The sequence below is a fragment of the Haliotis cracherodii genome, unplaced genomic scaffold, assembly GCF_022045235.1.
Source record: "Haliotis cracherodii isolate W230 unplaced genomic scaffold, xgHalCrac1.p SCAF_18, whole genome shotgun sequence".
In the NCBI taxonomy this organism is placed as follows: domain Eukaryota; kingdom Metazoa; phylum Mollusca; class Gastropoda; order Lepetellida; family Haliotidae; genus Haliotis; species Haliotis cracherodii.
Genome location: NW_027266273.1, coordinates 22,570,843 through 22,587,213, shown reverse-complemented (window position 1 = coordinate 22,587,213; position 16,371 = coordinate 22,570,843). Strand labels below are relative to the sequence as shown.

General features: G+C 39.4%; 1 protein-coding gene across 1 annotated transcript; it reads left to right on the top strand.

The window, feature by feature from the left end:
- The first annotated feature begins 124 nt into the window (after positions 1 to 124).
- Positions 125 to 7,839, top strand: LOC139465554 (putative malate dehydrogenase 1B). The gene is made up of 6 exons (XM_071247271.1): positions 125 to 155; positions 911 to 1,023; positions 2,596 to 3,691; positions 4,565 to 4,695; positions 5,826 to 6,027; positions 7,799 to 7,839. Exons 1-6 carry the CDS (start codon positions 134 to 136, stop codon positions 7,837 to 7,839), a joined length of 1,605 nt encoding a protein of 534 aa, XP_071103372.1. The 5' UTR covers positions 125 to 133.
- The last annotated feature ends 8,532 nt before the right edge of the window (positions 7,840 to 16,371 follow it).

Sequence of the window (16,371 nt, the reverse complement as noted above, 5' to 3'; positions counted from 1 at the left end):
GTGATGTTATATGGGAGATTTGATATCCAAACATAAATATTAATGTAGTGATATATTGAAAAAGGTGCGAGAATAAATTCTTTCATCTCGATCCTACTTTTATAACTACATTACCAGGCAACCAGATAACAAAATGGCGAAAGTTGTGATAGCAGGTGGGTGTTTGTCTACATGATGGTGAATTTTATGATGTGAAACCAAATTTTAAAGCAAATGGATTTTTTTATGAACGTATCGTGTGCGTTTTCGCAATCTTCTGCATGTGGTATGCAGAAATACCCTTGACATCAGGGTAAAAACATGTATTCAATGACCGAATGTTTTGATGTGTAGAGGATAAACTTTCAAAGTGGCTGAAGTTATTTTTGTAGTTGTTGAATAAATCGAGTAGAAAATACTTTGCCAGTTCATCCAGATCATTAATATATGTATTGTTGTTAATCATATAATGTTATGCAAATATTTAATCAATTGCCTTGTGATAAATGTTGTTTGTTGTTTATCACCGCACTCAGGAACATTCCAGCTAGGCCTATGTGACGGCAGTCAGTAAATAATCAAGTCTTGACCAGACAGTTCAGTGACTGACATTATGAGCATCGATCCACACAATTGTGAAATGATGACATGCATCAACTAAGTCAGCGAGTCTGACCACCTGATCCTGTTACCTAGTCTACTCTCCACAGGCCTTGTGATACATTTATAGGTGTCTAAATGGTTCAGCAACACTGAATTTAGCGTACCAGATAAATCAGGGATTGAAGATGCAAACTGTTATGCTGTCAAAAGAACATGTCAGAAAAATATGATTGGTAGAAGCATTTTATTCACGAAAGAAAATGATACAAATTAAACTTGAGGTGCATCACATACTCTAGTTGAAAATGCTGACGTATATTTTTTCAAGGAAGGGCTGACTGCCCCTACTTTGCACGAGTGGAGCTCATTGGCGACAGGTTGTCCAAAAATCTACCAGATTTCAAGCTGCACAAGATAATAAAAACTGATGATGAGTGGGAGGTGAGATAATAATGCTTCTTTTGTTTCTAATAAATAATATGTTTTTGTTCTGATACAGAGTTGTAATGTCTGCCATTTCTCTGTAAGTTATGTTCCTTCATTTTGATATTATGTATGTGATAGTATGTGGCTCAATGTAGGTCTGGGATGAGTGCCCAGGAACATGACCCGATACTACCTGACCCTGCCCTGGTAACCACTGTAGGTCTTAAGAGTTTGGTACAAAATGTCAGATTGGGAATTGTTTTTCAGGAGCCCTGGCAAAAAGTATTTTAGATACACACATAGAACAATCTGGACATGGTCATGTTGAATGAAGCTTTATATTTATTCAAACAGAAGGAATGCATAGTCTGAAAGAAATGTGAACATTAGTGAATTGCAGTAGCACCATGGAGTAATTGTGAATTTTTGTCCATTAAAAAATACATCGCATGACTAAACACAGGTAGTCCTGTTGGTACCCAGGTCCTACTCAGTACCCACCTGAACCAAATTACCCATTCCAGCCCTAGGTCAATGAGTAAATAGTTATCACATTCACCATTTTCACTATCTTTGCAATGTAGTGTGAAACAAAACATTTGAGAATGGCAGTATATAATTTTCAATTGTAAAACTTTCTAATACCGGGTATACCAAGAAGTTCTTATTTAACTTCTCCCATATAACTAGATGAGTCAAAGAATGGTACTCGTTGGTGAGTGAAGATTTTATCACCTGTAACTGTATCATGTTTATTGATATACAAACAGGAAGGATACTCCTGTCTTACACTTGCTCTACCAGACCTAGTTTCATGGCAGTTGTCACCAATATATGTACTGTATTCGACGTAATAAGCGCCCACAGCGATATTTGCTAATATATTGGCTAGTGAACAATCCCAATTAGCACCCTTTCAGATTGTTCAATTTACACAAGATTTATTTATTCGTGTATAATACACACTCGTTTGTTATGTGCGCCCTTAATTATGGGCAATTAAATTCTCTAAAACATATCTATGCTGTCAGCATAAACCACAAAATTTACAGTCTTTCAACCTCGTTTATAATCTCACCAAAATTATATTCTAATAAGAGCCCCGACGATACTAACTCCCATACTTTAAAATAGACTTACAATAGTCGTAGCGCTATGATCGCTTTCTGCAAGTGGACCCTGGTATTACCGTATACATAATGATAAAGTGCAATTTACAACCTAACCTAAAAAATCTTAACAAAAAAATGTAACAAAGGCATTTTGAAATGTTTTTTCAAAAAGGTTTATAAAATGTATCAAGAGGATTTAATGCATTTGGATCATACCAGTGGTAAGGAGAAAATATGTCTTGGATATTTTACATTATGTTTTAGATTTATTTTTGAAACAGGGACTGCACTGATATTCTAAGACTAATTTATCTTTGCATCTAACTTTTGGTGCAAATTCCTGTGGTGTAGGATTTCATTCTTGAAGTTTACAAAAGTCTAATATATTTTTCCCAATTTAAGTTTAACTCTAATGTCATCACAAACTGTAACAGCACATATGTTGTTTTGTTTATATATTGATGTTATATTACAGAAATGGCTTGATGAGACTTGCAATGTACGAGGCTGGAGTCACAGGAAGTCGCCACTCATCTGGCGTGAGTTGATCGACAGGGGTGGGAAAGGGGTCCTTATTGGTGGAGCCAATGAGTTCCAGGAGTATGTGACGGGCTACTACGGTGTCCAGTCTGCAATGACAAGCGATGACATGACCAAAGTTGCAGAAGAGAACAAGGTGACAAAGACAGAAGTTGATGAAGAGATAGAAACCCACCTTGCTCTGAGTCAGCCCCTTGCTGTGTGCATCACCAACGCCAGTAGTCCAGTCTGCTACAACCTCATCAACCTGATCGCCAGTGGCGAGGTTTTTGGAGAGTCAACAGAGCTTGCTATCAGACTCTGTGATTCTGAAGAGAAGAGAGAATATTTATCAGGGGTTCAAATGGAGGCCTATGATCTGGCACATGGTCTCCTGCGAGATGTGAAAATCGTGTGTGATGTGCGTGAAGCTTTCACAGACAGCAGTATCATCCTGCTGTTGGATGAACTGGAGATGCAGGAGGAAGAGACTAGAGAGGAATGGCTGAAACGAAATGCTGATTACTTTACTAACTATGCTTCTGTAATAAATGAGGTTGCAGCTAAAAATGCCAAAGTGTTACTGGCTGGGAATGGACCACTTAATTTCAATGCTTGTATGATGTTGAAAAATGCACCAAACATTCCTCGTCAGAACATCGTTGCTCATTCACGTTTGATAGAAAACTATGCCAAGTCTGTTGTGGGAGATCGGTTGAGTGTGAACCCGTCGGGGGTGGTAGACTTGATCGTGTGGGGAAACATCAACAGTAAACACTACATTGATGTGACCAAGGCCCGTGTACATGGTTACGACGGGGCAATATGGGGGCCGCCATCCTACTCCGTGTCTGCACAGGAGATGATCCACAATGACAAGTGGTTAGAGAAGGAGTACGTGGAGCTGGTGGAAACACGCAGAAGTACGGTGGAGGAAGCTCTAGGTCACCCCGCCTCCATGGCACACGCCAGCGCAGTGGCCACCACACTCAAACACTGGACAAATGGCACACCCAGTGGGCAGATGTTCTCCCTTGGTGTCTGTTCAGAAGGTAACATTTGTTTCCATTAATAGGATTTTCAAACCATAAGATTTGTGTTTGTCTTTGTTGATCATCTAAGATGACTATATGCAACTTATTTACCACTTCTCTAGTATCTAGTCGTCTAAGGCGCCGCGATTTGCTGTGCAGAGTTGCGTCCCTTGGGCACGCCAGAAACCTATGATTGTGGGTTCGAATCCCGGTTCGCCCTGATTATGTTTCTAGGTTTGTTAGCACCATACCCATGCTCGTGGGTTTCACCGAAGTGGTATACGTCTGAAACCTGCATCACTTCGGGCTTTCCTCCCACATTAAGCTGATACGCCGTGATATAACTGGAATAATGTTAAAAGCGGCGTAAAACCCAACTCACTCACTCACTCTCTAGTATCATGGGAGACACAGGTGGCCCAGTCAACCAGGCTGCTGAAATTTGCTGTGCAAATTTGCATCCCTTTGGCATTCCAGAAACCTATGATCGTAGGTTCGAATCCTGGTTCACCTGGGTTATGTTCCTGATCTCTCAGCTCCATACCCATGCTCATGGGTTTCACCAAAGTGGTAAACATCTGATACCTGCATCACCTGGGTCTTTCCTCCCACATGACTCGCCATTATACAACTGCAATACTGTTTAAAGCAGTGTTAGGCCAAACACTCACTCACCTTCGCTTCTTTTTAATGGAATTGTAAGGATTTAACATGTTACAGTAAGTATTTGTGTTTTGGGTGACATTTATTTTTGTTAAATGGTGTGTATATGTTAAGATCACATTTACATATCCACTGGAGAACACTTCAGTGCTAGGAAGATCTATAGATGCCGAAGGATATGCTGTTGTATATATAATTGTCATCATGACACTGTCTGTTGCCTCCCAGGTTGGTACGGTGTCCCAGAAGGTCTGGTGTTCTCCTACCCAGTGACGATGCAGCCTAAAGGCTACTTCACTGTTGTACAGGACATTGACCTGTCTGAGGACTCCAAGAACAAGCTTGAAGATGTTGTGCAGGTAGTGTTTCCATCACCTCTATCTCCGTCCACACGCTACTTCCACGATAGGTTAGCAACTAAGTATTCAATTATTCATGAAAGTATGTATCAGGTGACCATCGGTGCTGCTGCTTGTTAATGTATATACCTCTATATACCTCTATATCTCCAGGCCTCGCATTTCAGTAAACCTTCACTTACCCCTGGATCTATTCCGTGGATCTCGGGATCTCAAATTACCCCCCTTGATTTACATAAGCAAATTTGATTTGCCACGCTACTTAGTCTTTCGTACTAATCAGAGTGTGAGATACATTCAGCCTCAATGTTGGGTTACCTCCCTTACCCATTTCCCATTTTCTAATCTTGACGCTTGATTGGTTGGTAAAATGTTAATAAACATCAGGGGCGGGTAATTTGCAATCGCAAGAACCATGGAAGTGGGTCCAGGTTTACCAAAATGCGAGCCCTGGAGATAGAGGATACTTGCACTCAGGACATTTATCATACCTCCATGTCAGAAATGAGAATGACGAGATCTGATTGGTCCACGTGATCTTGATACAATACTGTGTAACCCACTTTGGAGGGTAATAAATTTTTCAGCAGTGGGATAAATCTCTTATACCCCGCCACAAGCACTACAGCCTGCACGTGCATTTTTGAGACAGAACTTGATACCCAACTTTAAATCAATTGAGCAGCTGTTGTCTATCAACTTGGAATTTATTTAAATTATTAATACTATTACTAAATAATAATACATCTAATACATGTACAACTTCTGTTCAGATAATATTCAAACTCTATTCATGATAATCAGAGTTAAATTCCTTTAAAATACTTCCAGGAAACGTTTTGAATCTAAGAATTGGCATTGATGTCATGCAGAGGGTAATACTATGAAAATGGTATTTTTAATTCAAATTAGAACACTGGGTATTGTGGTTGAGCAATGGGGATAACTCCAAATATTCACCCACTTTTCAGTCTCCTGATCACAGTTTGAGGATGCTATGTGTAAAACGTTGCACAAGTATCAGTAAATATTCTTTTTACAGTCTCTCTTTTGACAATCATAATGGTCAGATCTTTTTGATAATTTTTTTAGTTTTGGTGATTAAGTGATGATGGTTTTGTTTTGCACAGGAGCTGACACAGGAGTTGGAGGTGATGTTCCCACCCCCCTGTCCAACACCCCCAGTTGAGGAAGCTGGGCAGACAGAGGACCCTGGACAGGTCAAGCCCGAGGACCCTGGACAGGTCAAGCCGGAGGGGGAAGATGACTCTAAGCAGGATGGGCAGACAGAGGAGAAGACGGAAGATCCTGTTCAGGAGGAGACTGTGGAAGGTAAGGGATTACAGGTCAATACCCTGCAACATCAGTCTGGCTTTGGAGTAATCTTCTCTTGTAGGCTCCCCAGTACCCATTGTATGTGGAGACTGAAAAGAGGATTGTATGGTCGCGATGTGAGACCTGGGTGATTGTGTGTCATGGTGCCCAGACTGCGTGGACTGATTTCTTGACCTGCTGAATTTGTCTGGCAGAGAATGGATTGTTTACAGGCCATGAGACAATAGCTGTAATGTTACAGACTGATACCTTAAGACAACATGCACATACTGCCATTGGAATGTCCAAGGCAGAATAGGTCCTGATCACACAGAATAGGTCCTGACCACACAGAATAGGTCCTGACCACACAGACTAGGTCCTGACCACACAGACTAGGTCCTGACCACACAGAATAAGTCCTCAACACACAGACTAGGTCCTCAACACACAGACTAGGTCCTCAACACACAGACAAGGTCCTCAACACACAGACTAGGTCCTCAACACACGGACTAGGTCCTCAACACACAGACAAGGTCCTCAAAACACGGACTAGGTCCTCAACACACAGAATAAGTGCTGAACACACGGAATAGTTCCTCAACACACAGACTAGGTCCTCAACACACGGACAAGGTCCTCAACACACAGACTAGGTCCTCAACATACAGACTAGGTCCTCAACACACAGAATAAGTGCTGAACACACGGAATAGGTCCTCAACGCACAGAATAGGTCCTCAACACACAGAATAGGTCCTCAACTCACGGAATAGGTCCTCAACACACAGAATAGGTCCTCAACACTCAGACTATGTCCTCAACACGCAGAGTAGGTCCTCAACACACAGAATAGGTCCTCAACACCGAATAGGTCCTGAACACACAGACTAGGTCCTCAACACACGGACAAGGTCCTCAACACACAGACTAGGTTCTCAACACACAGTATAGGTCCTCAACACACAGACTAGGTCCTCAACACAGAGACAAGATCCTCAACACACAGAATAAGTGCTGAACACACGGAATAGGTCCTCAACACACAGACTAGGTCCTCAACACACAGACAAGGTCCTCAACACACAGAATAAGTGAGGAGCACATGGATTAGGTCCTCAACTCACACAATAGGTCCTCAACACACAGATGGGGAGTGGTACTATTCACAGGTTGCTAAGTATTTGGATGGATGAGCCCCTGGAACAACCAACTGTGTCAACTGGCGCTTGTGTGTAATCAGAACCCAGACAGCTATCATCTTTGCTTACGCTCTGGACCAGCCTCACTTGAGGCTTCATTACATCACAGACTATTGTGACGTTGCCAGCCTCCAGTTGCACCTGACAACTCCATGACTAACTTTGAGCCCATCATTTGTCTCTCATACAAATCCTGACACAAAAATATCTGAACACCCTATCAAGTCTACAAAACTTTGGCAAGTCTTCAGCATGTTCAGTTTTAGAAATGAACAGTTTTTCTCTTGGCTCTTTTCTATTATACATTAAAAGAAAAATTACCCAAAACAAATGTTCAAATATTTTATCCCAGAGATCAAATGTTAATCTTACACATCATCCCAAACCTGCAGGGATGATTTCAAATCAGTTGGGATCAGAGAAGTATCTTAAAAACTGCATAATCTTTGACTGTTTGTGACAGGTTGTCTCAATCATAATTCAGTTTACATCAATTGAATTAAAGCAAATGTTTTTGGGATCCCTCGTTTTAAATTGAACATCACTGTGTTTGTTATTTCGTGAAGTGCTCCTTTCTGTTGTAGGTGGAGCGGAGAAGCCAACAGAGGGGGAGGCAACATCCTAAGGAACAGCCAGCCATCCTCAAGAAAATAGCCATGAAGACTAAATTACATTATATTTCCATAAGATCTGTGATGATTCTCAGTTGTATTATGTTGCACATATTGTTGACTGTTACAGTTTCATGTTGTCTTTCAAGAACTGTGATACTTATCTTGTGAGTGTCCTTGCATCACAGTGAAGGAACTCCATTTGTTTCGAGATAAATATACATTAATCTACTCCTGGGAAAATATTTCATTTGTTTGTGAATTATATGTATGTTTCAGTGTTTCCTAAGATTTGAACCAGTGAAGTACCCTTGTTGTACAGTACACTTGAAGTTTCAGCATCACTTTCTGTATGTACAGTTAACACAAGGATTCTATGTATAAAGTATTAAAGTCTCATAATTATGTTTATTGTTATGATTCTGTTCAATCTGCAAATGGCAGTCAAAGCTTTAAGTATGTGAAATTCAGCCCATCAGAGTGCCTATTATTTTACCTTGCCAGACTGGAGTTGCTTGGACTTCAGAGTAAAATTGACTGCTGGTAAGATTTTGTGTTCACTGCAGAGCTCAGACTGTTGGGATCAGGAGTCCTATCGCCAAAATGAGACCGCCTCCGTGGTCTAGTGGTAGAGTGTCCGCCCAGAGAGCGGAAGGTCCGGGGTTCGATCCCCGACCACGTCATACCAAATGATGGTACTTGTTGTTACCCTGTCTGGCGATCGGCATTAAGGGTCTAAAACAAGGACTGGTCGGCTCGGTGTCAGTATACTGTGTCTGAGTGGGGTATTCATGTTGAACTGCGGCATGGTATCTCATTGAGCTAGCACTATAAATCGGCATCAGTCCAGACTAGTACAAGCAGCCACACACACACACACACACACACACACACACAAAAACGCATGCACGTCGCTATATAAGTGCATTAATCTTGGACACGACGTTAAACCCCATTTCACCTCACTGCACCTATCGCAAAAATGAAGTGATAATGCATTGAATTATAAGGTAAAAGTCAAATAGCCTAAGATAAACTAAAGGGTGTTAAACTTCAAAGTAAATAAATTCTCACTATGACAGGTAGCTTACTGCAAGAGTGAGGGTTGTGCTGCAGCATTCTTGAAGCTGTGATGTCACTGCATTATAACCTAGTTTCATGACATCATTTCACTACATGATGTCATCAGTGGAATGTGACTTCATGTTTGATATTGTGGGAATGATTTAATCCATTTCCTCAGTATTTAGCATTGTGTTATTGTTTCTTATAGATATGCATATACTCCTTATATGGATAAAATATTTTAAGTTATATCCTATTAATCTTACTTTTATGCACAACTGCTAACACAATGTGTTATTTTCCTATATTGTTATGTGTGAATTTGGTGCAGTTGTTCATCAGTACTTGTAACGCAACATGATGCACACTTATACCCTTCTGTTTTTAAAGTGAAACTTACATTTAATCCCCAAGATTTTAGAAATATCCATCTTTTAAAAGGTTAAATACTGTACTCTGAATAGTTCAGCAGACATTAATACAGACAGAGAGTGTCCACTAGATAGGCTGACACAATTCCCAGGTTTTATTTCAGACATATTAACACCGAAAATATAGATCTTGTATGGAAGGGTGCAGGAAATGTTGAACTACATCCCACTAGATGACAATAAATAATGTCAGACTTTGAATACATATACCTTTTAATACATAGATGGTGTTCTTTTTATTGATACATTATCTCTTTCAGGACAATGAATATTAATGATTTTCTGTCTTTGGATATTTGTCTTTTGATACTTGTTTAAATTACAACTATTATTAAGTTCAAAAGAAAATTGACTGCAAGTTCTAGTAACAAATATTTCCCCATTATTGAAATAATGTTCAACTATGAAATCAGAAATGTCCCAGTATTTTTTGTGTCAGTTTCTACTGTTACAATGAGTTTTATTCCAGTCTTAGTCTGACAAATGTCCGTTCATAATTAATGCAGATTCACACCATAAAAAGCAATGTAAACATGTCTTCTTGACTAGGTAAAGACATTTGCAAGTGATTTTCAGAAACACTTGGTTGTGAAAACAAATACTAATCAACAAATCCAGTTGCCCGCTGTGGTAAAAGAACTGGATAGTTGTCCGAGGTTGTGTGGTGAGTGTTGCTTTCTGCACACTAGCTGTCTACAAGATAATACAGTACAAGTGGTGCAGAGGCACGCCTTTTAGAAGGTGTCTCTATAATAATTTAAAATTGAAGTTCCAAGGATATACTAAGCTTTCCTTTTTGTCTCAAAAGTTACAACAGACAAGTTGCTTAATACATAATGTTGTTATTCAAAACATGTAATGTACAGAATCATTACATTCAGAACGGCAGGAACAGTCATGCCTCTGATGGCCTTGACCTTTGATTAACAATTTGACACCCACCCTGACATCATGCATGAGACATAGGTGAATAGTCTGTCATCAAGTGGTCAAGAAGTTGTGACACCATTGTAGGCCAGTAACAGAATAATTTCCTGAAGTACTCGTTACATAGGAAGTATGTGAAGTGAACATGTTCCTATCAACTTGTAAATTATAAGACGCATCCAAAAACTTCAATGAAACAGCCTCCCTATTTGAGAGAAGATGACTTTGCAGCCAACTTTGGCTCCCATGAACTTTTCAAAAGGAATACTCTCCGTTAACTTCAGGCAATAGAGAACATATTCGACAGACACAAAGTAAGTATGCCACAAAAACGTATCCATTAGGCAGTTGATGACTTGTCCCCAGCTGAGATGAGTCCAAATGTACTACCCAGGTACCCGACCCTACCCGGGTACCCACTGTAGGTCTCAAGAGTTGGGAACAAAATGTCCGATTGGAAATTGTTTTACCCTAGCCCTGGCAAAAACTTTTTAGATACATGTATCAAACAATCAGATCATACATACACTGAAGTTGACTGGGGATTCCAGGAAAAATATAGCTCCCAGCAACGTGTGCTTGTAAGAGGTAACTAAATGGATCGGATCGTGTGACTTGGTTGATTGCACTTCCCATTTACATAGATTGATGTTCATTATGTCAATCACTGGATTGTCTGGTCCAGTCTTGGTTCTTTACAGACTGCCATCTTAATCAATGGCAAATATGGAACATTTCACACCTTGTATCAATAATACCACACATCCTAATCTGTGGATTAACAACAAACACCATACATGCCAGTAAAAATTTATTCAGGCACTTGTTTTATAAAAAGACAAACAGAAATTATTTCATGTGACCCGTAGGACATCAGTTGTAGGATTATACAGTAGCAGAGGAAAGAAGCAATAGCAGTGGGTCAAGTCAGAGAGTACATCTGCGTCAATATCGTGACCTAGGCTTGTACCAGTACAAGTTCGCCACAGTGATGTCAACATTTCATGAGCAGTATGCATGCATTGACCAGAGACACCACCATAGGATTGAAATGACATCTTACACAGGAGCTGATAGTCTTCATGTCCTCCGATTCTCTTCTGAAATGTCAGTTCATTTTTGAAAACCCACAACTGAAGTAACACGTCTGAATATTTATCAAAGATGACTTTATATCTTTCTTGATGTCCAGAAGTAGAAACATGCATCAATACAAATGATTATTGTAAAAGTTCCAAACAACCCAACTGAGCATTCAGTGCTGTATCAACATTCCCATATTGGACGGTGAACTCTCCAATCACAGCACCATTTTTAGTAGTAATGGAATGTGGGAATGGCCGTTTTCAAATAACAAAAGTCACCAAACAGCCTGTGTCAGTCTTCTGTTACAAGCTGTTTCATAGTCAGATTAGTGAGAAGCTCATAGCAAATCAACATAGCTTGAACACTTGCACAACTTCTGAAGTTTCACTGATTTGGGGACAGTAATGGATTGAAAAACTCCCGACTGAAGATGTTCACTGTACTATCCCTGTTCTTTCTTAGAAATGGAAGACACACTTGACTTCAAAAACAAACTGCAATTTGACAGCTGGTTTTCTGAAAATCTCACATACCTCTTGTGGCAATCACTGATATCTAAACATGAAAACATGACTTGCCTTCATTTTGTTTTTTTTAATAATGGCTAAAATAATATAAAAGGTTTTTCAGTATGTCAACATATTTAAGGGAATCTGCTGGTTTGTCAGTATCTATTAAGAGTAGTCAATATCTATTTAGTCCATAGAACGGTCCCTCACGATTTTAGATCATATATTGTTAACATTGTTGTTAATATTTATACATGGACACCTCATATGGTTTGCATCACGGTAGAACACAACTCAGCAGACATCCTGGACCATCTCGACAAAACCTTCATCATGATAATTCACACACAGAAATAAATACATCAACATCAATTTCACATTATCAGAGCAGCGGTGAACCTAGAACCAAAATAATGTTAAACATATTGTTATAAATGTAACATGTCAGTTCCATCAACAGATCAGATTATGTTCACTATTTTGGCAAAATGCATCATTCATAACTTTAGAAATATCATCTAGCCACCAACATTCCAATTAATACAGAAGGAGCTCTGTGAAATTAATAAGTCATCAAAGTATTCATTAATTGTACTAGACTATTTCAATATGCTATGGTAAAACTGTTATATTTGATTTCTTGGGATAGATAATGCAAACCTGTGTAAATGCTATAGAAACAAACAATTATAATATAACAAAATGATTAGATTATTGCATATGTAAATACGTGAAACCCGTCGACTCTCCAGCAGAAATGTCATTGATGTGTGAAGGTGGGCCAAACAGTCCCCAAGACAATTTCACGCTAAGACAATCATAACTCCCTTACTTTCACTTAGACATACGACAGTGGTAGCACTACGCAGTGGCCACACAGCATTGGCCAGCAGCACACATGCTGATACATGGACCAGTGAGGGGCAATCAGGCCAGACATCCGTGCATTCAGGGTCAAACTGTTTAGAGGTACTGTTGGGTATCAACCAAGAATATGTTCACACACTTAGACTCACAGTTTGTGCCTCTCTAGGGAAATATATTCTCACAATCAAAAGAAACGCGAATACCATACATGTATGTTCATATATGAAGAATTACTCATATTCAAGATATATGAGATAGGTTAGACACAAAAACGAATATACTGGTTTGTTGTGGGAACCAACGTTTATGAACGCACCACATGTGACGTCATAGACCCATGACTCGTAAAAACACCATTTGTCTCGCGCAGGATTAGCATGTAAAGTAAAGGAAATCACATGCAGCATATCGTGATAAGTAATAAGAAACTGTGGTAACACTTGACTGATCTCTACTTAACATACATACTTCTCATGGGCAGATACAGAGGGGGGGGGGGGAAAAGCGCACCCCCCCACCCCCTTTTTATTTCGAAAAAAATCTTTATTTCTGTATAAATTACCACCAAAGACAATAAAAAGATCTTAATTGTGCACCCCACCTTTTCAAAAAAGCTGTATCCGCCCATGCTTCTCTGTATGTTTCTGTGGTTTGCGTTTCTTTCGGTGGTGAGCATAGTTGCAGGTTTCTCACCAAGGCATGAGACTGTATGGAGATACTACCTCATGGTATGGGTATTGGAGATTTAAAGTGTATCACAACATTTGATGATGCACAAGGCTGTACTGCAATACATATCACGGTATATTGTATGATTTTATATTGTGATATGTATCGTGGAAAGAAAGAACCTCAATGTACCGATATGCCGGAAATACAGCACACCCTTAGCGGTTACTATGGCACTGTTCAAATTATCTTGCTGGGAAATCATGCTGATGGGTGAGTGAGTGACTATGGCTTTATACCGCTTTTAGTAATATCCCAGCAATATCACGGCAGGGGACACCAGAAATGGGCTTCACACATTGTACACATGTCTGGAATCGAGCCTGGGTCTTCGGCGTGACAAGCGAACACTTTAACCACTAGGCTACCCGACCGCCCCATCATGCTGATGGATTTGTACATACATATCAAAACGATCATAAGATATGTCCATGATGGACTTGCAACTTTCTGTGTGACATAAGAGGACAAGCATGGTCCAGCACATTGGAGGACAACCCTGTTGCCTGGACAGATGATGCTGGGACCCACTCAAACGGAGATATCTGTAACACATCAGCTGGGAGAGGTCTGTTTCACATAACACCATATGTGACTGTATAAATGACAGGTCAGCAAATTAAGATAAACATTAAAAAAATCAAAAGGAAAATATTTGATCAAGAATATATATGATTATACAAACACACATAAGGTATACAATGACTGTTGATTAAAACAACATGGACATCAAGCACTGAATAATAAACCATTACTGGATCACCATCATCACCATCATCATCATCATCTCTGAACATGAAAAGCATATGCAACAAAAACGGAACTTATGAAATATAGCACGATCTGAATCTAAATATATGTAAACCAGTAGAACATATCTTGAGTACAAACCAATCCGAACAACGTTTACATACAGCAAAGAACTTAGAAATATTTTTACTAAATCAAAACTTGAGCAATTTTAATAATAAATATATCAAAGATAACCATAACAAAATGTTCTTTAACAATGAATGTCCGAAGTAATAAACATTTGTTCACCAGACACAAGATATGTTTGATGCTTTACGATGAATCTCTCCAATTTGCTCAAATATATGTTAACGTTAACTAAATTGCAAGGAAAAACTCTGATGAAGTCATCACTAACTGATTTACATGAAGCAATTTGCTGACAGAAACTGTAGACCTGCAAAATAAACTTGGGGCCAACTGTCTCTCATTTCCTACCAGATTTTCTATCCTCTTCCTCATTGTGTTTCAAGAAAAATGCCATTCATGCTATACCAATGCTGATTTGATTTGACTCAGGGTTACGACTAGAAACATTTCCTTGCTTCCCCCTCCGAGACAACACAGAGGAGTCCCATTGTGGAGTAGCTTTACCCAATACTTTCCCCCTCCAAGACAATACAGAGGAGCCCCATTGTGGACTAGCTTTACCAATACTTTCACAGCACACTCCGGAGGAAACAACTCCCACGTACATTCATGATTCAGACTTGTGCAATGGCAAAGTTATTTCTTAAAATTTACTGAAAATTCTCAGAAGGTAATTTATTCAATTTAATGTTTTTAGATATACCATAATGAGATTTGATTATTCAATTATATAAAAGAATACATGATATTGATGGGTCCAGTTCCACAAATGATTTTATAACTAAGATGATCGTAACTCCCATACTTTAACATAGGTTTTCGACAATCATAACATTAAGATCACTTTGTGGAACGGGCCCCAGAAGCATAATTTATCAGTGAAACAAGGATCAATCAAATAAGTTCGGTTAGATTAGGATTCAATCAGGAAGAAGTAGAAATTGTGCCATAAGAAATAGTCTTACATCATTTTACTGACCTTTTCACTCTTGTTATGAAACTCAAAATACACATTGTCTTTGTTATTGAAAGCACTGCATTCATGTTGGCTCTTAGAATGTGAGGAATCAATTATGAATGCCCACTGTAAATATTCAAATAACAGCCGTCATAAAATCATAAATATACAATTACTTTGACATCAAAAATATATTCAGCTTATCACAGTATCACCATGATCATGTTTAGTGTGGCACTGCCAGTTCATGTTCCCGAGGCAAGGGAGTTATCTTACTATAAAAGTCCCGTTTCCACGCTTGCCAGACTTTTATTTTGGCGGAACTTACAAGTCAATACTTAGTCCAATCAAAATCGTGTAATGAAGTTGACATCCAGTTCATTAACGGCTGTGCAGATTTCGGTCGAATGCAGGATTTGCAAAGCATGTGAACCACCAATGCAGCTTAAACAGATATTTTCCAAATCAATTCATACTTTTAATAAAGGTGCTCATGTGATTTGATGCACTTCGCAAAGTAAGACCCATTATCACAATATAGATTTTAATTATCAGATCACCTTCACTTGGCACCGTCATTTTGTTTGAAGCAAATGCAAGTGATATGAGAGGTGGAGTCTGATTGGTCATTAGGAGGGACATCAAAGGGACATAACTCGTAATTGCCACTGGTGGCGCTATGATCAAACCCAGAAATCCCAGCCTGGTTCAGCAAGGGTGGAAACTGGACTTTTATGGTCAGTTAACTCCCTTGCCTTGGGAAGATGCTGCCAGTTGTGCAATAGTCAACCACTACTTGTTGCTACTACTTGTCACTTAGTGTTGTCTGTGTGCTTCCTTCAACTAAGACAAGGCTTCACGGAGTGCACCAGCCCATACACAAACAATATATATATATACAAACAGAACAACCAACTTAATCTTTGGCTTATTAGGGACTATCATCTGCATACATGTTGGATTACACTGCAAATAGCAAACAAAAAAGGGTTAACTAAAACAAGACAAAACTTGGCACATGAATGTCCAACAGGCCACCTATGCCTGTCGATGTAATGCTGGGAGAGAGACACCTGCTACAAGATACACTGG